General features: G+C 39.3%; 2 protein-coding genes and 1 long non-coding RNA gene across 3 annotated transcripts in view; 1 reads left to right on the forward strand and 2 right to left on the reverse strand.

Annotated features, from left to right (window-relative positions):
- LOC122966648 (myosin heavy chain, fast skeletal muscle-like) overlaps positions 1–27,704 on the reverse strand; it is a 254,697-nt gene that overhangs the window by 59,530 nt on the left and 167,463 nt on the right. The window lies entirely within an intron of this gene.
- On the forward strand, positions 1,290–17,018 carry LOC122966662. The gene is made up of 2 exons (XR_006398425.1): positions 1,290–1,358; positions 16,935–17,018. It is a non-coding gene; the product is annotated as an uncharacterized LOC122966662 (long non-coding RNA).
- Positions 15,234–26,173, reverse strand: LOC122966661 (myosin heavy chain, fast skeletal muscle-like). The gene is made up of 40 exons (XM_044330932.1): positions 26,111–26,173; positions 25,805–26,027; positions 25,412–25,555; positions 25,165–25,321; positions 25,023–25,050; positions 24,832–24,943; positions 24,656–24,748; positions 24,512–24,575; positions 24,290–24,388; positions 24,096–24,199; positions 23,861–23,999; positions 23,634–23,752; positions 23,372–23,521; positions 23,122–23,292; positions 22,732–23,038; positions 22,463–22,536; positions 22,287–22,374; positions 22,080–22,197; positions 21,870–21,993; positions 21,635–21,771; positions 21,266–21,521; positions 20,751–20,993; positions 20,461–20,637; positions 20,196–20,341; positions 19,988–20,078; positions 19,496–19,885; positions 19,208–19,334; positions 19,007–19,125; positions 18,167–18,363; positions 17,858–18,041; positions 17,604–17,769; positions 17,301–17,425; positions 16,845–17,153; positions 16,562–16,765; positions 16,326–16,451; positions 16,067–16,237; positions 15,858–15,962; positions 15,681–15,776; positions 15,422–15,553; positions 15,234–15,266 (listed from the first exon to the last, which is right to left on the reverse strand). The coding sequence occupies exons 2-40, from the start codon at positions 26,006–26,008 to the stop codon at positions 15,249–15,251; spliced, it is 5,814 nt and encodes a 1,937-aa protein (XP_044186867.1). The 5' UTR covers positions 26,009–26,027; positions 26,111–26,173; the 3' UTR covers positions 15,234–15,248.

The following is a 27,704-nucleotide window of genomic DNA, read 5'->3' on the forward strand; positions in this document are numbered from 1 at the left end:
ACTTGGCTGTCTTAGCTTCACACAATCATTTTTGACACTTTCTCAAACCTAAATGTAGAATTACAGGGAGCTAAGCTTTCAAGAGCAATACCGATTTAACAAAAGCTAGATTAATGTTAAATTTAACTTTATAAAAACCTCTTGAGGTATTATTCTTGCACTATAATACAAGTCTCAAGTTTACACTTGTATGCTCAGTACACCCCAAACAATAATGCAGAATCAACCAATTCCACTAAATCCTCTCATGTCCATTTTGCTAGTTGGCCAACAGATTTGGAAAGTACTGACCTTACAAGCAATTTTGAAATTCTGGTACTTCTGGTATTTCAATTTTGTGCAGCTTTATGTTTTACTTTACATCACTTCAGACTAAAGCTTTTAAGCTTGACTGGAAGTAGTGAATGTTTTTGTTTGTGAAATTTTGAATGTTGCAACACACTGAACATTCAGATGGACAGTTGCTATGAGTGGTTTGACTTACAGCCTCCTCTCTTATAAGGCTTGACTTTGAGCTGCAGCTTAACCACCGGATTCTGAAGTATGGCCACATTCTTCTTGTCCTTCTCAGTCTACACAGATAAAGACTTATAAGTGATGAAGAATAGAGAATTGAGAGATATTAAGGTAGTTTATTAAAATAGGACATACCTTGTAGGTCAGCTCCTTCACTCTTCTTTCATATTTGTGGACTCCTTTAACAGTATCAGCCCCACATCTCTGCTCAGCCTCAACTTCAGCTTCAAGCTCATACACCTGAAAAGAGATGGTAAATGATTCATCAGTTTTATATACAAAGATCACAGTCAATTGAAATAAACAGAATTTATTTCACACAAGTGTGATGTGCGTCCACAGAAGGATCTGTTGTGAGAATTTATATACAGTGCATACCCTTGACTCCAGTTTCTGGAGCTGCTTCTTGCTACCCCTCATGACGAGGTTCTCAGCCTCATCCAGACGTTGCTGCAGGTCCTTGACTGTGACCTCCATAAACCTGAGAGTGAAGCAGTCTGACACACTTACGAGCATCAACCAACTCCTGCTCAGCCACTTTGCGTCCTCTCTTCTGTCTGGTCCCGAGCGGCTCTCAGCTCCTCAATCTCAGCTACCATCAGGAAATTTCTGCACTTCACCATGGCAACCTGCTCCTTCCTGTCCTCTGACAGCATCATCAAGGTGCAGTTCGGTCCTGACAACAAAGAAAAAAAAACAAAAGACCTTCTCTTCTCTTTTTTTTTTAAACCAAATGATCATAGAAAGCTCACCCTGAGCTGTCCCTTGACATTCCTCAGTTGTTTCTGGGACTCAGCAGCCTGCCTGTTGGCATGGCTCAGCTGAATCTCCATCTCATTCAGGTCTCTCTCCATCTTCTTCTTAACTCTCAGGGAGCGACACCACTGAGGTGCCCCTGAGCCAGGCCCTTAACCCCAACTGCTCCAGTGGAGCTGCTCAGTGGTCAGCAGGTTCGATTATGGTTGCACTGAGCAAGTGTGAATGTGTGTAACTGTGTGAATGTGATCAGGCTAAAAGCAAGTCTGGAGTGTCCCCGAATAAATAAAAGTTAAAAAATAGAATAAAATATGATTAACCCCACCCACAGAATGGTTTTAATTTTAGGTGACTCACCATTTTCTGTCTGCAGTCTTGCCCTCTGTGCATTTATGTCATTCATCAGGCAAACATTCTCATCATTTTTAGTTCTGAGTTAACTCAGTGGTCTTCAAGAGTTCTGCAAATTTTTTCCAAGTTTCTCTATCACCAAAAAACATAATTTCTTTAAAAAGAATACATTCAGCAATTCAAACTGAATGCAATGCAATAGTTAAATATAGTGGTGATTAGTTTCATTATAACATCTGATTTATATCTTAAGTTATATTTCTCAAAATTCCTGAGATGTTAAAAAAGGCACATCCCTCACTTAAAAACAAACCACTTACTTTGGATTTAGCAACAGCCTCCATGTTGCTGGAGGGGTCATCAATCTCCATCTTGTACTCACTCTTCTTCTTCTCCAGCTTCTGTTTGACAAACTGGAGGTGTGGTGGAGACAGATGTCCCCAACATTCAGTTATGCTAGTAACTGTGCAACATGTTAGTAATTGTGCAAAGATAACATTTACGTCAATAAGAGACAGTTCCTAAGGGAATTTGGAAGGGGATGATCTGTAATGTCACATTTTGATTTTCTGTGTGCAATGATTGAAGGCCGCTAGGCCATGTGTATTGTGAGAAATGTGGAAAATGCCAGGTTCAATTGATACATCTTAGAGAAGTTTGAGACACCATTTTTTTCTGAGATGAGTCATGTCTGGATTATTACTAAAGTGTCAAGGTCAAGCGAGGTGGAGTTTAGAAAATAAGCTCCATATTAGGAGGGTTTATGAGAGGTATGTAATTTAATGTTTTATGATTTTGCATTAGGTTCTTTATCCCAGGGTCAAGGCCTCGGTTTGCTTTGTATTGCTCTTTATGCATATTCACCTATTCACATTGAACTCTACCAGCTTCCAGTGTATTTCTTTGAGTCGTTCTCTCATAGGTTTTGAGTTTAATGCTAAGTTGTGGGTGACTTGAAGATTTATTGGCCCATTTGAAGATTTTCCCACAACATAGGTTGTCGCTCTGCTCTCCCAGCTCTGCAACATTGTTGGCCTGCTTTTTGTGGAGAGCTGCTGCTGGGATGACTCTTCAAGGTCACAATGCAGCCTCATGCTTCTTGTTCATCTCAATCTGAGTGGATGTTGCTCCACCAGCTTTCTCAAGCCTCTCACTGATCTCCTCAAGTTGAAAGAGAATCCTTGGGAGAAACTCTGAGGGGCATTTCCTTCCAAATTAATGGATTATCCTGGTGAGTTAGCCACCTGAAGGCAGCCAGTTAGCATTTAGATTTTGATATAACAATTTAATTGTGTGTTATTTTACGTTGAAAGGTATGGCAAAGCAAAAAACAATCAGGTTATAACATTTTTGTGTTGTGAAGAGAACATAGCTGATGTTGCTAAACTTTTTAGCCGCTCACCACTTTCAACTTAATTGCAGCCAGAAGCTAGGCTAAGTGCAACATGCATAGCTGCTGTTGCAGCCTTGGGAAAGCACGTGAAGCAATTTATGCATATCTGCGTTTAAAAGCTAATGTGTATATAATATAAAATTTAAAAGGCTGGATATGTGCATTCATTTGAAATGTATATATACAAAAAAAAGGAAAGAGACAATTTAGTTCAGAAATGTTTATTACAGTCACTGTAAGTGTTGTTTAATTCTGCGTGGGTGCAGATTCAATTCTTGTAATTCTTATGTGATGGAGAATAAATCAAGGAGGGTCAGACTGTATGATAACTGTTCTGCACATTTGTGTGCAGGCTGTTTTTTTTGAGGGACAATTCTATGTGTGGAGCTGCTTTGTCTGCCATCCAGATTGCCATCACTGCTTGTGGATGCCTTCATCTTGTCAAGTCGCTGACATGTGGATGTTGCGCCGTTCCAAGAGGGCAGTAGGAACCAAATCAAAGGGAACCTAACTAAGGAGAATTCTATTTTATTTTTATGCTTTTTCCTGAGATCTCAGATTATTTTTTTGTGCTCGGGCCCAAGACAAACTGACTAAGTAAAAAACTGACCAGAACTGATTTCTTAATGAAACTCAAGAAAAACAAAGACCATCAAGAACTGATAACTGATAATAAGTGCATTTTGGTCCAACAAAGGATACATTTAACTTGTGTATGAAGCACTGAGAATTGAACACTTCTTAACTGTACTTTCATTTGTGTTTACCGCTTATAGTGATCACGTCTGTCCGGGTCAAATTAATCACTATAAGCGGATGATTATTAGAACAGATTTTTTTCTTTTTCTTTATAATATAAAGTAATGAAACGGACAGCTTCACTATTTACTGAATTTTCTTTCACAGTTCTTTTTACTGAATTTCACAATTTACATAAATTTGCAAAAAGAACACCATTCCCACCCCACAGCGAACATCCCCTATCCCCTGCTGTCACTCAGCAAAGTTAAACTTGGTCTTCTTTATAGAGGAATGTACAGCATAGTATGCCTGTATATCAAAGTGTACATAATGAAAGACCATAGTTAATACAATGCACTTTGTAATGTAGAGTTAAATTGAAGAATGAAAAGCATTTAAATTGTAATGAGAGGTCAAGCAGAAGCAGCATGCTCAGGCCCAGAATGTCAAAAACCATAATAATGAAACTTCATTTCATTATTTATTCCTGTACTTGTGTAGAGGGTTTGTCAAAGAACGTAAAAAAAATCTCCAAACTTTAACAAAAGTCTTTTCAGAGCCCTGTAGTGTATATGTGATTTTTTCAAGCTTCAAGATAGACAACACATCCCTTATCCAGTGGGAGACTGAGGGCAGGGCAGCCTCCTTCCACATCAAAAGTATCAGACAACGCACCAGGAGAGTAGTGAAAGCGACTACTTTAAGGCCCCCCACAGGTAACTGCATCCTTTCAGGAATGATTCTAAACAGTGACATAAGAGGGTTTGGGTTTATTTTAATGCTTAAGACTGTAGAGTTCCAGTACCCTTCCAAATTGGGACAGAGCCAGAACATGTGAATCAATGTTGCATCCGTAGTCTTACATCTATCATAGATAGGGTTATTTGTGGGTATATCTTGGCTAGTTTAGATTTGGAGAGATGCACTTGATGCACCACTTAAATTGAATCAAAGAGTGTCAAGCACACATAGGTAGAGTGAACTCTTTCCAAAATCTTAGCCCAGATCCAGCAACCAGGTCCAAATGGTGTTCCACTTGGACCTGAACAACGTGCACCTCATAAGGACAAGCCTGACAGTGACAATCTCAAGCTCAACCTTGATGATTCACTAATATCTGAACAATGGAAAGAGTGCATCATCCCCAAGCTTAAGTCCATTCCAGAGGTCTTTGCTGTGGATGGCCTGTTATACTGTCACACCACTGCTGTGAAACATCACATCAAGCTGCATGATAAAACACCTTTTAAGGAGAGGCCAAGGCCTATTTATCTCCGCAAAAGAGATGCAGTTAAGCAGCACTTCAAAGAACTGCTTGATGCAAGAATCAAAGAGTCAGAGCCCCTTTGCATCACCAATAGTCTTGGTGTGGAAAAAGGCTATGCATCGATTACAGAAAGATAAATGCATGAACCATCAGAGATGCATATTCCCTCCTGAACACAGAGGATTTGCAGAATTCAATCGCATGCCACAGGGTGTCACAAATGCTCCAAACACTTTCCAACACCTCATGGAGAAGTGTGTCGATGACGGTATTTGTGTTTCTGGATGACTTAATCATGTCCTCAGACACATTGGAGCACACAGGAGCATGAAGTATGGCTCATGAAGGTGCTGAACCATCTTAAAGATTACAGCTTAAAGCTATCAACAGAAAAGTGTCATTTCTTTAAGACCTCAGTTAAGTACCTTGGTCATGTGGTTGATGCTCAAGGAGTCCATACTGCCTCACCTACTGTACATCATACATACTGATGCTTGTCGTGAAGGCTTGGGGGCTGCAGACTACCAACAGCAGGAGGGGAACTTCAGAGTTGTAATGTATGCCAGTCGAGGTCTTTCCAAAAGCATAAGAAACTACTCCACTCACAGGCTTGAATTCTTAGCCCTAAAGTGGGCTGTTTATGAGAAGTTTAATGACTACCTTTATGACACAAGTTTCATTGTACTTATCAACAACCATCCCCTCACATACGTGTTAACATCTGCAAAGCTAGATGCTGCCGGACATCGCTAGTTAGCTACTCTTTCTACCTACTAGTTCACCATTAAGTACAGAATGGGGCAAACCAACTGTGATGAAGATAACTGTGGGTTATCCCGCCGGCCTCAAGACCTGCCTTATGAGGATGAAGCTTTCATTAAAGAGAGGGAAAACTGAGGACATGAAAAGACAGCTCTTGGATGCAAGAGATGACATAGGTCATGAAGCGTTCTCCGCCTTATGTCACCATCATCTTGTGACATTTAGAGGTGAACACCACCACCACCCAGAATAACCTGTTGTTGCGGAGTCTCTTGCCATTGACCCCTCATTAGTACCTGGTGTTTTTGGTGAAGACACCTTACCATCCATGACATACTCTGACTGGTGCAGTGCTCAAAAAGATGATCCATCTCACATGTCATCAACTTTGTGAAGAGAGCTTTAAAACCCAGCTTCAGAGAGACAAATCTTGAGCATCCAGATGTCATTCTCAGGGAATGGAAAAGACTCAAATTCATAGATGGCATATTATAGAGGAGGTGGATTGACTGAGATAACCTTGTCTACCAGTTGATCTTACCTGAGCAGTTTAGAGAAAGGGCACAGCAGGGTGTGCATAATGATGTTGGCCACCTTGGTTACGAGCGTGCAATACACCTTGTTCGTAGCAGATTCTACTGGCCAAGAATGGATAGAGCCATTGACGAAAAGTGCAAAAAATGTGAATGTTAACACATTGTTAAGATTCTGCTTTATTATCATAAAGTTTATAAAGATTTAGCATTATATTATGTGCCATTCTCACGTAATCAGTACAGACCAGTTCTCACCAACTGAAATACAAACATGCAGACTTCACATGTCATTCCTTCAGTAAGCTTACGTTTAAGTTCAATTCTACACAATTTGACACTAGTGACTTTAATCTTTTCCAGTGAGCATGAACTGATATGTATTGTCAGAGATGGAGAAGATATGGAGTGGTGACTCAGTCCTCTTCTTGCCTCTGTATGCTGCTACACATACAGTGTCAGACATAGGAAGCCACTTGTAGGGATTCACGACGATGCAAGACTATCAGGATTAGGTCTGTAATAGTAGAGAATAAACACTGTTAAAGCATTTGCATATGTAGACCAAAATGATGTTTACATTACATAAACATTGAATCACATGGTGGCACTTTAATGGAGACTGTAAAAATGAGCGTGTCAAAGGTATATCATTATAATTTTGTAATAGAACGTGCAGTTTAATAATTTACATTATTCTCATTTCTTTTATAATGAACAATGTACCTCAGCTGATGCAGACAGAATTTCATTGTTATCCTGTGCATGTCAAGATGCTACAAAACAAAGTTTTAGGTAGTCAAATGTATTTTTCTTATTGGCTTATAAATTGATCTATAATTCCAACAATAAACATAACATACAAAGCCTAAAATTAAACAATGGTCAACGTTAAGCAAAGTAATTGCAAATGTCACATGTAAACATGCATTCAACAATTAACAGGGACATGCTGTAAGAACAGTTGACTGCACTCATCTGTCTCAAATGCCTGTCAGTTAGAGCTAAAGTCCAGCTCTGAGCCTGCCTCCTCATCATAAGAGCTCTGCTCAATTTGGTCAGGAATGTTTGACACCTTGTTGTGTGATAGAGACATGTTCAGTGTGTATAAGTTAATAAGTATGTTGTTAGGTGGAGCGGAGCAGGTGGACCCAAATGCAAGAGACAGCAACCAGTATGAACTGAAGAACTCTCTTTATATAGCCTTTGGAACAAAGCAAAACTGAATCGAATAGAAAAAAGACCCAACAACACTGAACTGAAAACCAGGACTTAAATACAAACTAAACTGACGAGGGGATGAGGTACAGGTAGAACAAGAGGACAGGAAAGGAGCTGATAGACTGGGGAAGACACAGGGAGCAGGGCAGGGCAAATGAGACAGATGCAGGGCAGGTGTGGAGGGAAGTGTGGAGGGTAAAGCAAGCTGGGGACACAGGAGGAAAAACACAGGACAAAAAGACACCCAGAAAAACAATCCTCTTATATATCCAATAAGCCCATCTAAGAATATACATGAATAAACTTAAATATACAAGTACACTGTAACCTGCAAACTCTCTATTTCCAATTTCATGATGTTGCAGTTCTTCTAACATGGCACACAGAGGCTGTAAATGCAAATTTTTCAAATCTACAGAAACAAATGCTACTCCTTACATAATATGTTGAAGATGAGTTAAGGAGAGTCCAGCCATTGAACAGACGCCTGTCACTCTCTGGATAAGAACATCTGCTAAATGCTCTGAATGTAAATACAGAAGACATGTGGAATTAACGGCCTGGTGTATAAACTGATGCATCTTTGACGTCTAACTAGGTGTGTCAAACTCCTCAGTAACATTTCACAACTAGTGTAAAAGCAAACTTCAATTTCCTGTACAAGGGCTTTTAATTGAATAGGCAGTCTAATGATGCATACCAAAATACATCAAGTACAGTTTCAAATTAATTCTGCTTAAAATATGTAAAGTGTTATTACATTACATTTGTTAGATATTATTTATATGACATTTACATCCACATTGTCCATATGTAACCTAAATATTTCATTCTGATAAAACATATATAAATAAACTTATAACTAAGTCTTCAAAATTAATATAATTGTACACAAGGTTGAAAATTACTGCCAGTAACAGATGACAATATTATGAGGCTGACGTATTTTGGAACGTGATTGGACTTGTAAATACTGAGTAAACCAGTTATGTCCACAGTGTACCCAGTAGTAAATTGCAAAGGTGCATGGCGTCGTTTGTGGGTTTTTTATTCCAATAAATCTAGAGGTTGAAATAATTTCAAGTTGACACAGTTTATGATAGCCACTTGTGTCTTGTTCATCTTGATATCACAGCCAGTAATTAGGTTTAAATTTGGAGAAGGATTGAAATGTCATTCGTGTATAGTTGCAGCAGGACATAAATCTGCTGATATCTGAAATAAAACTCAGACGGATGGTCTTTCCATTAATGCTGAACAGGTGTTATATGTCTCCTGCAAATAGACTTTAAGAGGGATTGCCAACTCATATAATTTAACACCAGAAATAAGTTCCTCACAAACATCATTGATGATTTACTGTAAAGAATAAAAAAGATGCAGTTTTTAAGTGAAAGGGGTTAATAGTTTGACATAAGTTCAAATGGCGTAAAGAGAAAGTTTGGGATCATCTCCAGAATCACCTTTCATTACCAAGTTTTGCACAGACATGGCTTATTATTTGCCATCTTATAAGCAGATCACGAGGTATTACCACGGTCAAAGATAAGTTCAGCTAAAGGAGGGAGCGATAGGGAGTGATTCACATTTGGCATAGAGATGGATGTATTTTTAGGACACATTTAGGTATGTTGTTAACGCCATATCTCAAGTTTAAAGATATAATTTATTTGTTAAATGTATTAATTAACTTGATGAATCAAGTACAATATAATATGTATATTTATTGTAGTTGTCCTGGGGTTGGGTAGAATTGCCAGAAAAGTACAGAGCTGACACAGATGGAGCTCACTTAAGGACATTATTGCTCTCATCTTTGTGGTATACTGAAGTACACTGAAATTTGCAGGTCAGCCAAGGTGGACCCACCAACCCTTCCCAGTACACATATGACTGTTGTGTCTTAACCTTTTGTATAGGTTTCTGACAAGCATACAGGATAGGGTTGATCCAGCTCCCATCTTTCTCTAAAATGCTAAAATCAGCAAATATTTCCTGATCTAGACTGTTTTGGTTAAATTAGGGATAAAAAAAGGAAAGCGGGCACAATAAAGGTTTCAGTATGATTGAAACAAACTATTTTGGGCAACATTTTGTCTGACCATGTCTGAAGGCAAAAATGATTATAGTTGTTCCGAACAGCCCCTCTTGAAGGAGGGATGAAAAACCTGTAGACCATAGACTATATATAGGTTTATATCTTTAAACTTTAACACTTAAGGCCATAGGAGGCCTAAGTGTTATATCTCATATATAGTCAAGCATTTCACACTCTGAAATAACATCCCACTTACAGCGGACTGAAGGCTAGCTTAGTGAAGACACCACTAAACAGCCTGCCTACCAGCTAACTACAACTAGGCTACTTCTCTTCATAAAATCACACCATCGAGTGCAGGTAATGTTAATAATTCATAGTGCCAAGTACTGTAGTGATGCGACTGAATAAACATAAACTCTTGTAACAGTCGCTAATGCATGTAACAGCATTTATGGAAACCTGTGGCTTTTAGCCAGCATGCTAATTATTTATTCATTATGTTAGCTGCCTGTACGTGCTGAAATGATAATTGATGTGAATAAGTTTATGGTGACTGACTCTGTCAGTCTCAGCTAACAAGGAAGACATGGTGTCAATTTGTCATGAAGAAACATCTTTCTGTACCCTTGATATAACCGAATAAAATTATATTCTACTTTATTTATTAGCTTTGAAAACACCTGCTGCAGAGGTCTACAGGTGTGAGTTCCAAACCTGGTCACAGACTGTGAATAACATAAGATTATTGAGTGATTGAAGTGACTATCATCAACATGCTAAGCAGATATATAGTTACTTTATCTCACCACCTGATTATTATAATGTGACCTACAGCAATCTGATTAAGTTGTGGCAAACTGTGAGTAAATAAAGTTATCAGGTTTTAAAATTGTCAATTTCATTAACCTCAGGGCACAGAAGTGAAACACTATTTTGCATCCACAGCAAACCTCTGGGGTATAGGAGACAGCAAAATCCAGCTTTGGGCTGCAGCGGAGACCATGTATAGTAGTTATGTTGCAAATTTAACTTATTCTTAATGACAATTGTAAACCACCCAGATAGCAAAATTGCTGTGGCCCATATCCGGCCCACACCGGACACTTTTATGTAGCCCACATACCACATGGAATGATGGCATTTGGGCGGTCCGCTCCTGTTTGCCAGATCTGGGCCACAAGCAAACCATAGCATTACTGCATGTCAACCAAAAACGAACCAAATAAACAATATCTGGCCCAAATCTGGACCACAGTTCATTTTTATTCTGGCCCTGATCCGGCCTACATTCCATATCCTCATTTGGCCCAAATACTGCATGGAATGATGGCACTGGGGCGTTCCACTCCTGTTTGCCAGATCCAGGCAACAAGAGAGCCATAGCAATACCACATGTCAACCAAGAAAGAACCAAATAAACAAGAACTGGCCCACATTCCTAATGTTCATATGGCTCACATCCTGCATGGAATGGTGGCATTTTGGCAATGCACTCCTGTTTGCCAGCTCAAAGGGTCTTTGGAGCTGATATTGGAGCCGCTATTTCATGTTAGCTTGTAAAGCTATCATAAAATACGATCAGTTTATGAGACTTTTTGAGACCTAGTCAATATTTTATGTCCTGTTAGTGGTAGCTGTGGAAATTTATGACGGCTTTACAAGATGTACAAATAAGAACCCATATCTATTAAGAAATGTATACACTGTTGGTGAAATTAAGATGTTGTGAGGACTTGAGATTGTGAGGCTGAAGTTGAAATAGTGCAAGTGTTAGAAAAACTAAAAATATTGACAAATTGGGACGGTTTGGATTGTCTTTAACTTGTATTAGCTAGTTGTGCATAAGTGTCAATTTTTTATTTTACCAAAACACAAGCATTAGTGCATTAAGTAAGCCTATTAAGTATACATGCAACACATTCTTTGTGTTTGAATGTGTTTAATGCTTTCCAACATTAGGATTTATGTGACTATTAGAATTTTATTCAGAATCTAATAAACTCCATCTTATAATCCCTCTGTCACTCTGCTATATAAAATATTTGATTTCAGTACAGTACATTATACAAACTACCAAAATAAAACATCCTGCTTTGTATTTTGTTCATTTGAATTACTTGGTATATGTATTCTTAATTGAAATTAATCATATTTTAATTCTGCGTCGGGTAAAAATACTTAATCTGTGTATTAGATGTGCTGTGAGGGAGATATCAGATTTTATTAGCAGCATGTACAATTTATTTGATGACTGTACACATTTTCCGTTAGGGTAAGGTTATACAGCATGGTCAAAAATAGAAAGGCATTTACAAGGCTGGCCATACGTGTCGCTAAGCAAACTGATGTCAGAGGCTACTGGAGTACATATAAGGTGGTACATAAGGTGTTATATGCCTGCATAGCTGTGAATGACTTCTATTTCATCCACAACTAAACGTCCTGCTTTACTACATGCCAGATACAATGATGTGTCAATGATATTAGAATGTATTGCTTGTACAGTAAGTGTTTGAAGAGGACTGCACAATTTATGCACAGATGTTTCGGCTTTGTTTTGCTGTGATAACCGTGAAATGGTGTCACCAATCATTTCAGTTGATAAGAGAGTTTATAGGTCTTTCTGTACAGTTCATGATTGCTGACAGCTCTGAAATTGCTTTGGTTCAAAGAAGATGGAGTATGGCATGCTTAGCTTACTGTAAGATAATAGAAGTGGAACGTCATTACTGCCAAGGTTTTGGAGCTCATGTATTGTTCCTAAATTTTGCAATAGATCATATGATTGGTATTTTTGCTGTGAATGCAAAAAGCACAACTGGAGATTTTTAGAGCATTCTTACATGAAACAAAGTTTTGGTTTTTTATTATTATTATTATTTTTTACAGTAATTACATAAGCTCTTTTCTGTTGCACTTTCAACATTTTTAGAGCATCCTCACATGAATGTTTCAGTTTTTTGTTTTGTTTTTTACAGTAATTATATAAGTTCTTCTCTGTCACTTGTGCATACATTCATAAGCTCTGAGTAAGAATTTAGGGAAGACTACCCCCCCCCCCCCCCCACTATTGAAACACTTGTTGCTGGATGTGCCCATTCAATCTGTGTGATAAAATTCAATGATATTTTTAACATTTTACATTAAACATGTTGCTTTTGTAATGATAAATTGATGCAGAGTAAGTGGTCAACGTCTGCTGATTGGACTCTTTCAGCCTAATCTGCAGTATGTACCATAGTACAATGTAAGTTTTAATTTCACTGAAAAAAGTATGTACTTTTTGAAAGATGACATCTTTGGGCACAGCATTCAAAATCCATACAGAGACATAATCCTATATGCTGTTCCATTTACAGCAGTGGTTCTCAAAGTGGGCACCAGGGACCCCCCAGGGTCCTTGAGAGGGTTCCAGGGGGTCCCCAGCAAAAAGGGGATTCAATTATCTTTACTATAATTCCATCCATACGTAATACAATGACAGCGTGTATGGCTATTTTGGTAATGGGTTTCATACACTTTCTGTGATAAAATATTTAAAAGCAAAATTCTTATCTGATGGGGGTCCATGGTCTAATTTGTGTCAGTTTACGGGGCCCTAATGTGAAAAAAATTGAGAACCACTGATCTAGAACATTCTTGAAATAACTTTCAATGAAATTGTGTCCACATAAATTTCAGGCACTAAAATGTGATGATAAAAATTTCCTATAGATTGAACAGATTATATTAAGAGGAGAACATATGGACATTTTAAAGCTTTTTTTTTCCTGCACCATCAAGAAATTAAGCTAATATCAGTGCAAAACCATAGCCAGCTATATCAATTATAAATTTACATGGATTCAATTAGGTCAGATGAAACACCTTAATGGTCTTCAGTGGGAAACTGATGTTGTACATTACAGTTAAAGATCATATTATCCCTTTACTGCTTTTTGACCTTCACACCATCCCATATTTTTTATCTTTCTGATGAATCAAATGAGGAGCTGAGATGGGTATAATGTTGCATTTTGGGGTGGGTCACCCTTTCTTGCATTGGAAGGACCCAAATGCAGACTATAGAGGTAGGACAGGAACAGTTCAGTGAGTTTATTGTCAAAAGTGAAGATACAAAAGCTTAAAGGTATGGGTGACAAGTCCAAACAGCTGTGGTATTAAATCCACAGAGTTGCAGGGATGAGATACGGAAGAGTCCAACCAGGCAGGCAAACAGATGCGTAAATGGTACAGGTCCTGGTAACCAAAAACAGAGGCTTGAGAGCACTGAGAAAAAGCAACATGTCAACAACAATGATCTGACAAGGGAACAAAGGATCTGGGCCAGTATATGAATTGAGTGGCTGCAGGTGAGGAGTGAGTGGAGTAGGCCAGGTAGGGACTGATGAGAAGTGGGAACAGGTGTATAGATGAGGAAAGGAGGGAAAGTCCAAGGGCATCTGGTGGACAGCTTGAGGACGGCAGGTCTGGGGAGTTGGAGGACAGAACATGACCAGGGAGACGTGAGCAGAGAGTAATGCAGACGGCTGGGGATAAGTGAGTGTGGTTGCAGAGAGGGACTGAGGAGCAGATTGTGACAGAACCCCCCCTTAAGGGAAGGATATCATAGGTCCCACCAAGCTGATCAGGAATACAGAGTGGGTGTAGGGGTCTGGAGAGGAAGGGATTCAGGGGCAAGTGGCCTGTGGGCTAAGAATGGAGCCAGGGATCTTAGGTGGACAGCCTGGGGTTGGACAGGGGCATAACAGATCTGGAGGGTAACCAGGATGAAGGACTGAAGGGAAGCAGGTCTGGAGGGTAATTGAAAATTGCAATCGGTGCATCATTAACATTAATATAAAATCAAAGCTGTGTCATTTTTGTTTAATGTAGACCTTTTTTATTTGTATGTCAGCTCTTTGACCGTGCCAGAGTGGAGCACTGGAGCCCATCTTTTAACTTGACTCAGACTCAGCCTTGATGACTCAGACTCGGACTCGAGACTTAGTGACTCGACTACAACACTGCCTGATTGACCGCTACGTACATGCAAATTTCATCCACCGTCATTCCACCTATTCTTATAGAACTAGGGTTACAATAATATAACCTTCATTACATAGAATGCTGAAAATGTTTTTGTTAATGGTATGGGGAAAAGAGTAACAAAGTTCATTATCCATCGGTTTGGATAAATGACATGCTAATGGGAATTAATTGTGGCTCTGAAGGTTATATTTTGCCTATGATGCTGTAATTATGTTTAAATTATGACTCTTAATTTCTGCCTCTGTAAAATGTGAAGGTGTCTTCTAAGCTTGAACCTGACAATGCTATCACTCTTCCAAAAAGTCTCATTTTACCGGACATTGCCATGTGGGTATGAATCATGATTATTCCTAGTGAAGTAAAATGTTAATATTGAGCTGAAAAACATCATCATCCAGCCAACTAGATAAGTGATGTACCGCAACACAAATTCTAGCCAAGTTAACTGATGCAGCTACTGTGTTGAACACTGTGTGCTCAAGTGTGACTTAAAGAGAAACTAGAGAGTAAATAATACAGAATAAATATAAAATTATGAGAAAAAAAAGTTTATTGAATGAATACATTGTAAGAAGACAATTCAACAGCTAGATCATATTTTATGATCTCTGTTGAAAGGCGCCCAAAGGATGTCTCTTATTCAGCAGCATCAGACTAGAAAGAAAACAAGAAAAAAAATCAGCATGTATTCTTATGATAAAAAGTAAATAATAAATGGTATAAAATATATTTAGCTTATAATAAACTTCAATAACCCCGTTGAACTAAGGTGCCCACAGAATAATTTTTGTAAAATATCACATGGTTACCTTTCCATGATCACGGCTCTTGGCTCTCAGCTTGTTGACCTGGGACTCAGCGATGTCAGCGCGCTCCTGAGCTTCCTCCAGCTCATGCTGGACCTTCCTGAATCTAGACAAGTGAGTGTTGGCCTGCTCCTCCTGTTAAGGGTTGGGAGTTGAAGTATGTTGTATTTTTTAATATGACATCATATTAGTATGGTTTCTTTCTGTAGTTATTGATTTGTGCTACATTCCTATATGAAAAATTACAAAACATTTGACTCACAGCCTCCTCAGCCTGTCTCTTGTAAGCCTTCACTTTGAGCTGCAGCTTATCAACCAGATCCTGAAGTCTATGCACATTCTTCTTGTCCTCCTCAGTCTATACAAAAAAAGGAGTGTTATTGATGGAGTATAGAATATAGATAAAATCAGGATAGTTTTTAGTTAAATCAGAAATTACCTGGTAAGTCAGCTCCTTCACTCTCCTCTCATATTTGCGGACTCCCTTAACAGCATCAGCTCCACGTCTCTGCTCGGCATCAACTTCGGTTTCCAGTTCACGGACCTGTAATGTGATGTTATACAGTTTGTCAAAACCTTGTTAAGGGATTTTAGTAGTGAGAGAGATTTAATTTATAACATCCTAAAGTGAATATATTATAAGCATACCCTTGACTCCAGTTTCTGGAGCTGCTTCTTGCCACCCTTCATGGCGAGGTTCTCAGCCTCATCCAGACGGTGCTGCAGGTCCTTGACTGTGACCTCCAGGTTCTTCTTCATCCTTTCCAGGTGAGCACTGGTGTCCTGCTCCTTCTTCAGCTCCTCAGCCATCATGGCAGCCTGAAATGATGGGCATCAAGGATGAACAGGTATTTGGTGAAGTGAAATTGAATTTTATAAAAAAGAAGACTCATAAACATAAACTCACATCAGTGATAGCCTTTTTGGCTTTCTCCTCAGCATTTCTTGCTTCCTGAACAGTGTCGTCCACTTCACTCTGAACCTGCACAAGGTCAGACTCCAGCTTCTTCTTGGTGTTCAGAAGACTGGTGTTCTGGATATTAAAAAAGTCACATTTAATTTGATATTTGTTATGTATAACAAAGCTGGTATGTATACTTATTCTGTATAAAGACATTTTCTTGTGAATTACTGAACATAAACCTGAGAGTGAAGCAGTCCGACACGCTCACTAGCATCAACCAACTCCTGTTCAGCCACTTTGCGTCCTCTCTCTGTCTGCTCCAGAGCGGCTCTCAGCTCCTCGATCTCAGCCACCATCAGGCCATTTCTGCGATCCACCATGGCAGCCTGTTCCTTCATGTCTTCCTGTCCTCTGACAGCATCATCAAGGTGCAGTTGGGCATCCTGACAACACGTGGAGAAAAAAGAGTTAACTTTCTTAACTCTTCAACATTTGTTTATTCGGTGATTAGACAAAGCTCACCTTGAGCTGTCCCTGGACATTCCTCAGTTGTTTCTGGGACTCAGCAGCCTGCCTGTTGGCATGGCTCAGCTGAATCTCCATCTCATTCAGGTCTCCCTCCATCTTCTTCTTGACTCTCAGGGCATCATTCCTGCTCCTGACCTCAGCATCGAGAGTGCTCTGCATGGAGTCAATCACCCTCTGGCTGTTCCTCTTGATCTGCTCCATCTCCTCGTCCTTTTCTGCAAGCTTCCTGTCAACCTCACCTTTGATCTGGTTAAGCTCAAGCTGAACACGGAGAATCTTGGCTTCCTCATGCTCCAGTGTGCCCTAAAGGAAAAAGTTGAACATGTACCTAAAGGTTACCAGTCTTTCTCATGATAATTAAAGAAAAAATCAAGTGGATGCATGCCATTACATAAATGCTTTTATATTTTTATCACATAAGTGGTCTGATATTGTAATTTAGATTTTTACCTCTGCTTCCTCCAGTGCTGACTGAATTTCAGTCTTCTCAGTCTCCACAGTCTTCTTGGCTTTCTCCAGCTCATGGATGCTCTTTCCGGTCTCACCAATCTGTTCAGTCAGGTCTGAGATCTCCTCTGTAGAACACCAAAAGGCAAAATCCAGTTTAGAGAAACTTAGACTATGCTGTATACATTATAACTAGAAAATTAGGTTTTAACACCACAAAACCTTATGACCTACACCTATAGAGGTCAAGAAAGAACCCTTACAATCACTATAAAAGTTATATTAAATCTGATGGGATTGACATACGCTGCAGGTTCTTGTTCTCTCTCTTCATGGTCTCCAGCTGATCCAGAGCCTCCTCATAAGAGTTCTTCATCTTGAACAGTTCAGTGCTGAGAGAGCGAGCCTCCTTCTGGGCTCCTTCCAGCTCTGCCTGGCCCTCCTCATATTTCTGTTTCCATTCTGCAAGGACCTAGAATGATAGAGATGAATAACAATGATTAATTACTAAGAAATATTTGTGTTTCACTCGTATCAGTGTGGTTTTGATTTCCTGTTACCTTATCAAAGTTCCTCTGCTTCTTGTCAAGGTTGGCAGCCAGACCATTAGCTCTCTCTACATCAATCATGAGGTCTTCCACCTCACCCTGTAGCCTCTGCTTGGTCTTCTCCAAAGAGGCACACTTTGAGTTCACAGCCTCAATGGACTCCTCAGCATCCTGCAGACGCTGGGCAAGCTTTTTCCTGTTGTGAAAAAGTATTTGTTTACACTTCATTGCATAGTGATAGCAACATATGGGAAATGTTATCTGGAAAAGCAAGCAATTGAATTGAAAACTAATTTAAACTCTGAAAAGGTAGTGACTTACTTGGCCTCCTCCAGCTCCTCAGTGCGCTGGATAGCGTCAGTCTCATATTTGGTTCTCCACTGAGCCACTTCGCTGTTAGCCTTGGACATTCCACGCTGCAGCTCAGCTTTAGCCTCTTGCTCCTCCTCAAACTGCTCTCTGAGCAGGTCACAGTCATGGCGGGCTGACTGAACAGCATGGGCCAGGGCATTCTTGGCCTGATGAACATGGCAAGAGGCATTTTAATTGATCTATTAAGTATACAAATATTATCTAAATCTTGTTTAGATACATAATTTGTTATGGTGGAACATGTTGATTGAGTCATTTAGTTTTGGATAATTTACTTTTACATCTGTCAGATTTGCTATTTAGTGTAGTATGTGAGACTTAGAATACAGGAATTCAGGTGAAAGGTGTTTGATGAGGAAGGAGAAACTGGTGTGTTAGTGGGAGGTACTTAAGTCATAAAAGACAAGACTGAGATGTAGCAGCAACGCTGCAGGAAGAGGAATAGGTCAAATTCCCACAAATCTCCTTATCAATTAAATGGTAATATGGTAATAACATTCCTAAACAGGCAACCCAACATTCACAGCAACTTTGCACAGTGATTGGCCAGGTATGGTGGTAGAAAATTAAGTGATGTTTGAATTTCTCTCTCAAGCTCCTTTTTGCCTTCTAACATGGTCGGATGACATGTTGCACAAACTTTTTTTTTTTTTTAATGCATAACAGCCAGCAGACCTGATGGGTTAGTAGTAGGTTCTAGGTGAAGGTGGAGAAACAGGTGACTGACTACATTTGAAAAGGAGGACTCAACTCATCCCTTGTTAAAAGCTAATAATAAACTTGTTATACCTTCACTTCCTCTTCAATGTGTCTCTTCAACTCCTCAATCTGCTGAGTGTAAGCCTGCTTGCCCCTGGTCAGCTGGGAAACAAGAGCGTCTTTCTCCTCAAGCTGGCGGGAAGACTCACCTGAATGATAAAAAGTAAATGTGTTATTCATCAAAATAATCATTACAGGTTTTATTACTACTTTTTATCACAAGTGACTCACCATTCTCTGTCTGCAGTCTTGCCCTCTGTGCACTTAGGTCATTCAGCTGGCGCACATTCTCATCATTTTTGGACTTAAGCTCACTCAGCTGGTCCTCAAGAGTTCTGCACATTTTTTCCAAGTTGCCCTATCAAGAACACAACATGATGTATTTAAAAACATTTACATGAACAAAGCAAATGTTGAGCATTTATCTAAGTTGAAAGCTACTGCCATATTTATCCATTATAGGTCATATTTCTAAGCATAATGAAAAGCAAATATTTCAGTTACAAACAAAACACTCACTTTGGATTTAGCAACAGCCTCCATGTTGCTGGAGAGGTCATCAATCTCCATCTTGTACTCGCTCTTCTCCTTCTCAAGCTTCTGTTTGACACGCTGGAGGTTGTCGATCTGCTCTCCCAGCTCTGCAACACTGTCGGCCTGCTTCTTGCGGAGAGCTGCTGCGGTAGCTTCATGCTGCAGGGTTGACTCTTCAAGGTCACGGCGCAGCTTCTGGAACTCAGCCTCACGCTTCTTGTTCATCTCAATCTGAGCGGCTGTTGCTCCACCAGCTTCCTCAAGCCTCTCACTGATCTCCTCAAGTTCCCTGGAGAGGTCAGCCCTCTGCTTCTCCACCTTAGCCCGAGCAGCCCGCTCAGCCTCGATTTCTTCTTCCAGCTCCTCAATACGAGCCTAAGTTTGATGATAGTAATATCAAGAAGGCTTGTCAACTGGAACATACTGTAACAAGATGTTTTTCAGTCACTGAGTATAATATTCATGTCAAATACTAACCTGAAGTTCCTTGATCTTCTTCTGAAGCTGAGCACCAAGAGACTGTTCATCCTCAATCTTGCTGAGCAGCTGGCTGGTCTCAAACTCCTTCCTGGAAGAGAAAAAAAAACAGTTATTGCTGTTATGGTTTTAGTTTTGACTCAGGATCATTGTGTTACATTATGGCAACAGTCCAATGTAAGGGTTAAAGATGAAAAAGAAAACTTGCTTCTTGATTTTCTCCTCAGATTGCTGCTTGTCATTCTCCAGATCCATTATGGATTCCTGGGCCAGTTTCAGATCTCCCTCAAGCTTCCTCTTGGCTCTCTCAAGGTCCATACGGAGCTTCTTCTCTTGCTCCAGTGATCCCTCAAGCTTTTGAGATGATATTATAATGTTGACATAAATAATGTTTTGAATTTTTATCATGGAATGTCAATTCTAACACACAAGCTAACAATACAAACATGTTATCAAAAGTAATGTTTTCTCACATCGTCCACTTGCTGTTCAAGCTTTGTCTTGGACTTGGTCAGAGTGTTGACTTTGTCCTCCTCTGCCTGGAGATCGTCCAGTGTTTGCTGGTGAGCCTCTTGGAGGGCTTTCTTCTCCTTGGTTAACTTGGCAATAGACTCATCTTGAGATGCCATCTCCTCTGTCAGGTTTTTCACCTAAAAGTGTCAGGCAAGGTGCATTATTTCCATCACTTTATATATAAGTTTTAAAGCTAACCTTATATACAGTTTTTTTTAATATATAAATGTAGGTTTAAAATTATTCCAACCTTGTTTTCAGTTGCATGTTTCTCCTTCTCCACTTTAGCCAAGGTGAGCTCCAAGTCATCAATATCTTTCTTCAGCTCAGAGCATTCATCCTCCAGCTTCCTCTTCTTGCCAGTCAGCTCAGCATTGATTTCCTCTTCATCTTCCAGTCTCTCAGTTGTCTCTTTGAGTTTGGCCTCGAGTTGGATCTTGCTCTTAATCAGACCTTCACACCTTTCCTCAGCATCTGAGAGGTTCTCAACTTCCTACAGTATATTTTGAACATAGAGTAAGTTAATAAGTTAGTCATTCTCTGAATGTACATAAATATTTTCAGGCTTAATGAAAAAAAAAAATATTTTTAATATATTCATTAACATTCATCAATCTACATGTTTGGACAGACACATAGAAGATGAGATGACCAGAAGAGTATGTGGCGTCTTTAAATTTCAAATAGATGAAAATGTTAGCGACAGAATTCAATTAGTGTAGTATGGATGTGACAAAATCACACTTGCTTTTGTATCCTACTTACAGAAGCCACTTGCAGTTGCAGGTCATTCTTTTCCTGCAGCAGGGAAACCATCTTCTCCTCCAGCTCCTTCTTCTTGGCCAGGGCAGCAGCCAGATCTGTTGTCATCTTCTCATAGTTCTCCTTCATCTTCATCAGCTCCTTCTCAGTCTCAGCACTCTTCAGAAGAGGCTTGATCTTGAAGTACAGATTCATCCATGGCCAGTTTTTGACATTCATGAATGAACGGACATTGTACTGAATAGTGAAGATAGCATCTCTGGAAAATGAATATGAATAAAGTGTCATTTTTACTGCAATGTGACTTCACAAAAACAGCTGTAATCTACTTCATTGGACAGAACAGCTCAGTTTACTGTATGACAATCATACCTCCTCTCCATCATCTTAACAAACTCTGTCCTCATGAGGAATCCTCTGCAGAGAGCCTGAGTCATGGTCACCAGACTAGCCAGTTTCTCATCTCTCATCTCCTCCAGTGTACCCAGCAGACCAGCTTTGAAGAACACCTGTGTGGTTGTTTGAAGGAACTCAGTCATCAGCACAAATTGATACAAAAGGACATATGTACATGGCATATGTATTGAAATTGTTCATAGACATTAACCTTAGTGTGCCCAAACTTATACTGAGTGTGATCCACATCAATGGAGCCTAGCAGCTTCTCTGCAGCTTTCTTGTTGTCAATGAACTGTCCCTCAGGGATGACACTGGCATTCAATACTTTGTATCTATAAGAGAAAATTATGTTGTTACATACAATTTTTTAACTCAGCTGAAATTTAACTTGACTTGCTCATATTAAAAATTGCATCACCTCTGCTTGAAGTCACCGTAGAGGATTCTGCTGGGGAAGCCCTTTCTGCAGATTCTGATGCCTTCCAGCACACCGTTACACCTCAGCTGATGGATGACCAAGAAGTTCTCCATAAGACCTGAAAGTTGCAAATTCATATTGTTTCAAATATTTATTTTAATCACTGTGTCACATTTAGTGTGAAAAGCTCAGCTATGTGCTTCTAACCTGGGGTCTTTGATTCATTAGGAATCAGGCAACGGACAAAATGAGGGTGAGTGCTCCTCAAGTTGGTCATCAGCTTGCCCAAGTTCTCCTGTGGATCAACAACACAAGATAAATGGTCAACAATATTTCAAGATGAGGTTTTTAATTGGTATCCAAAAATATGAAACAATTCATACCCTGAAAAGAGCAGACACAGTCTGGAAGGAACCACCCTTCTTCTTTCCAGCCTTTTTGCCACTAGCAGCGGCCTCTGTTTTCACAAACATTAAATTTAATTAAAGGCACAGAATAAATAACTTTGTAGAATTTCTCCTAAGTTTTCTTCTCTGTGGAAATGGTATTTTTTAATCAAGTCAAATGCATGTATATATTACCACAGAGTAATTATCAGCTTTATACTATGCCTGAACCAAGTGTAACAGACACACAGTTTCTAATTTCTTACCTTCACCTCCACCGTGTTTTGCATACAGGAAGGCCAGAAGTTTGTTTGAGGCCTTCTGGTAGAGCTGGACAACTGAGTCATTCAGGGGGTCCTTGTTCTTGTCCAACCAGCCAGTGATATTGTAGTCCACTGTACCAGCGTAGTGAACCAGGGAGAAGTGAGCCTCAGGCCTGCCCTTTACAGGTTTTGGCTTCTCAAAGGCCTTGGTCTTGCCAAGATGCTGATCATGCAGCTTGTTCTTGAAAGTTGTGTCAGAGGCCTTGGGGAACATGCACTCCTCTTCAAGGATGGAGAAGATGCCCATTGGCTGAGGAAAAAAAAAAATCGCATAATGGAAGAAAACATTTGCACATGAATCAAGAAGCCACTTCGACCTTATTGACTACTTACCTTCTCAATAAGCTCAATGCAGGCAGCCAAGTCCATACCGAAGTCAATGAACTCCCAGACAATGCCCTCTTTCTTGTACTCCTCTTGCTCCAGGACAAACATGTGGTGGTTGAAGAACTGTTGCAGTTTCTCATTGGTGAAGTTGATGCAGAGTTGCTCCAAGCTGTTGAACTGCAATTATAGTAATATAATCAGTCATAGAAAAACATTGTTGATGTGATACAACTCAAATGTTCTTCAAATCACTGACATCAAAGATCTCAAATCCAGCGATATCCAACACTCCAATGAAGAACTGTCTTGGCTGCTTTGTGTCCAGCATCTCATTGATACGGATGACCATCCACAAGAACATTTTCTCATAGATAGACTTGCACAGAGCACTGACAGCATTGTGGACCTAGAAAAAAAGATTTTAGAATGAGATTTTGTCAGAATCATATTTTCGTGTCAAAATGCAAATATTGCCGTTTTATATATTTTTTTCAAACATTAAATTTTCTTTATCTTACCTGTGGCACAGTCTGACCTTTGGTCACCATCTCGTTTCCGACCTTGACTCTGGGGTAACACAGAGCTTTCAGCATATCAGCTGAGTTCAGGCCCAGGAGGTAGGCGATTTTATCAGCCACTGATAGAAAAACAAACCTTTAGTTATCTGTGAACTGAAACATGTTTAGAAAAATATGTTACATACTAACCCATGGTAGATTTCTTAAAAGATATCTATCATAATTACCCTCAGTGCCTTCAGGTTCAGCCTGCTCCTCACGCTGCTTCTGCTTGAAATGCATGTTACCATGATGCATCACAGCACCAGTCAGCTTGTAGATGCCCATCTTCTCCTCAGCATTGAAGCCCAAGATGTCAATAGCAGTCTACATTGTACATGAAGCATAGTTATTGGTATTTGAACCATTTTCCTCAGTTGTCTTGAGCATGCAAGATCTATTTAAATAAAATGCTTTTCTTACATCTGTTGCAATGAACTCCTCCACATCATCAATGCTTTTGACAGTGATTTCACCCTGACTGACCATTGGGTAGTCATAGGGGTTGGTGGTGATCAGAAGAGCCTCTAGAGGAGCACAGTAAAAACACATATTATTGTTTAGTGTTGTCTCTGGTATTGTTTCAGTTTCAATTTCAATTTTGCAAAGTAACATACCCAGGAGCTCAGGCTTGTGGCCAGTCATCAGCTGATAGAAGATGTGGTAGCTCCTCTCAGCAGACAACTGGAAGGTTACACGGGACTTCTCCAGCAGATCTAAGAAAAACAAATTTAACCAGACACTGTGAGATTACTCTATTACATTTTAATACTATTACTTTATTAAAGCCCAGATTATAGCCCAGATGAGTCTTGAGTCATACCATGGTTGAAACTTACATGTTTCAATATCAGCTGAAGCCAGCTTTCCAGAAGAGCCAAAATGGATTCTGATGAATTTACCCTAGAGAACCAGATCATTGATAACATCAATTTTTGTAAATTAGCAACAAAATACCTTGACATGTTCCCTGGATTACTTACAAAACGAGAGGAGTTGTCATTCCTCACAGTCTTGGCATTACCATAGGACTCCAGCAGAGGGTTGGCTGCCACAATTTGGTCCTCAAGGGAGCCCTGCAAGAGAGGATTTGAGTTACATAAACATTCAAATTAACTCTCCTCTTAAACTTAAGTTTTATCTTAAACAACCAATTTACCTGCATCTTGCCAGGTGTTGGCTCAGACTTCTTGGCTCCAATAGCTGCAATTGTTGCAAAGTACTGGATGACACGCTTGGTGTTGACAGTCTTTCCTGCACCGGATTCTCCACTGGGGTATAAGAGACACATGTCAAGATTCTGCTTTATTATCATTACATGATTTAGCATTATGGTTCTGTTATACTTACGTAATCAGGATAGACTGGTTCTCACGATCTGAAATACAAACATAGAAATTTCTCATGAATTCCGTTTTTGTAATTCCTTCAATTCCTTCCTTATGTTTAAGTTCAATTCTACACAATTTAACATTGCTAACTTTGACCTTACCTGTGTGCATGAACTGATAGGCATTATCAGAGATGGAGAAGATGTGAGGTGGTGCCTCAATCCTCTTCTTGCCTCTGTATCCTCCCACAACTACAGCATCATACACTGGAAGCCACTTGTAGGGATTCACCACAACGCAAAACAGCCCAGAGTAGGTCTGTAATAGCACAAATAGAAAATAAACATAGTGTTAACATTTAGATATGCAGATATAAATGCACATCATATTAGTAAAGTGGAAACTCACGTAGATCATCCAGGATGCAAAACGCTCTTTGAGGTTATACAACACACAGGGCTCGTTGAGGTGGGTCATCATGGCCATGTCCTCAATTTTATCAAACTTTGGAGGGTTCCTGGGAAAGATTTCATCTTCTTTCACAGTGAGTGTCTGAAGAGATATAGTGAAAATACAGTAAAAATGTTTTTACTAAGATTTTTCTTCAAATTTAGAGTTAATCAGATGGATGTTCTTGTTAACCACTGTGTCAGTGTGAATTTAAAACCACTAAATGTTTTCCTAAGATATAGTTTTAAATAAATGTTAACGGAAAGAATGGCATCCTCCTACATAGAAAGGGTCTTCAATGGAAATAGATGGGAAAATGTTGTTAAAGAAGTAAAATAATGAATTGCCTACCTTACCACAGTCTGTGTCAACTGTGGCTTTGCCACCCTCTCTCTTCACAAGTTTACCCTTGAGGTACATCTCCTCCTTATCAGTCACAAAGAAGGCGGTTTTGGCATCAAAAGGAGCGGTTTGTGCTTCAATCCTCTCCTTCTCTGGCTTCCGGAGGTAGATGGCCGCCGGGCCATAGCACTCCATCTCCGCGTCTGTGCTCATGGTGGCACTTTAGTGGAGACTGAAAAGATAGTGTTAAAATATCAGCATGATGTCGTAATGGTGTTGTATCCATCTGATGTTGGAGATTTTGACATCTTTTACCTCAGCTGGTTCCAAAAAATGATGAGTGGTAGAGTATCTGGTGGAGTCAAGATGCTATAGAAAAGATGATTAAACGTGAGTACAATAACTTTTTTCAGTTTGGTTTTCTCATTTTAAATCTTCCTGGCAAAAAGTCAGTTTGAGAGCAGTCAAGCATGAAGGTGGTAAAACTTATTCAGATTTAACTAATAAGTGCTAGCTGTATTCAGTTGAATCATGAAAGTTCAATTCTCTCCCATCCCCTCAACTGCCCCCCACAATCAGAGAAATAGTACTGCTCTTAATGATCACTTAGTATACAGTATGTGTTGAGACAGGATGTGTACTGGATGTCAACACAAATGAATTAATTGTGCGATTTCTGGAAAAGAAAACTACTTAAATGGGTTCAGAGTATTTCAAGTACATTGTTTTGGAATAATGTTGTCTGCTCAGGACTACTTTGATATGACATGAAATTTCACCTGAATATCATCTAAAACAAAGATAACTCTGACAAAGAATCATGGATAATATGCATTAGTAATTAGCAACACATTAACTTTATCCACTGATCAATAGGAATTCAAACTAAAATCACAGTCGATACACTCACCTGTGTTGGGTGCCTACCAGTTCATGCAGAAGTCCAGGGCTGCCTCTTTTATAGAGGGTGGGAGTGCTTGGTCAGCTGTAGTCTCTCACTCAGTTTGGTCATGGCCTCATCCTGTTGCTTATTTTGTGGCAGTGATATTTATGCAGCTTGTAAGCATTTTAATTTGTAACTAGAATTTGAAAACTACATAATGCAGTATGATGTTGTACCAATTGATTTGATTTCATCACAAATGTGAATGTGACACACAATATGGGTGTTAAAATACTGAATAAAATGTAAAATTTGACCATTGTTTAGTAGGAAAATGGAAATTTATAGTAGAATGGACTACTTTGCTAAGAAATTCAATTTAAATTATACTGAAGGCAAATACCTTCCTCACAGCTAAAGTAATTCTAATTTATTTTCAACATGCTTGCTTTCATAAGAAATGTTGACTATGAACACATTCTCTTAAAAGGAAAAAAGAGAAATTGTAGAGTAGGAGAAGGACTGTTAGACATGCACACCTACTTAAGTAAGACTTCAGTAAACCTAATAGGACTTAAGGGTATGCTCAAGGAAGCATAAATATAAAATTATTTAGAGTGGAAGAAGGAGGTGCTCATTAATTTCTCACCTAGATTAACTCAGTGAGTTACAAACTTGCTATTATAAATGTTGTGTAAATATATATGGTTTGTGTACAGTTCCAATAAAAGCAGCTCTTGATTTAAAGGTTGTGAAAGTTGAAACATGTAGTTAATATCAAAATCTTTTTTTTAATTCATGGACAGCTTTGGGGGTTGGTTTTGGAAACTCATCCAAATTCCATTGGTATTCAGTTGCAGGACACTTGCGTATTTGAGATCTTTGAAACTTCACCCCTTAATGACATTAATATAAGACAGTTGTCAACATGCTTTAATTAATCTTTTATATTCACCTTTGATATAAACTATATACTAAGTCTTGGGAAAATTATAATATATAATGCTCAATAATGCTTGACTGTGG

Source organism: Thunnus albacares, chromosome 17, assembly GCF_914725855.1.
Source record: "Thunnus albacares chromosome 17, fThuAlb1.1, whole genome shotgun sequence".
Classification (NCBI taxonomy): domain Eukaryota; kingdom Metazoa; phylum Chordata; class Actinopteri; order Scombriformes; family Scombridae; genus Thunnus; species Thunnus albacares.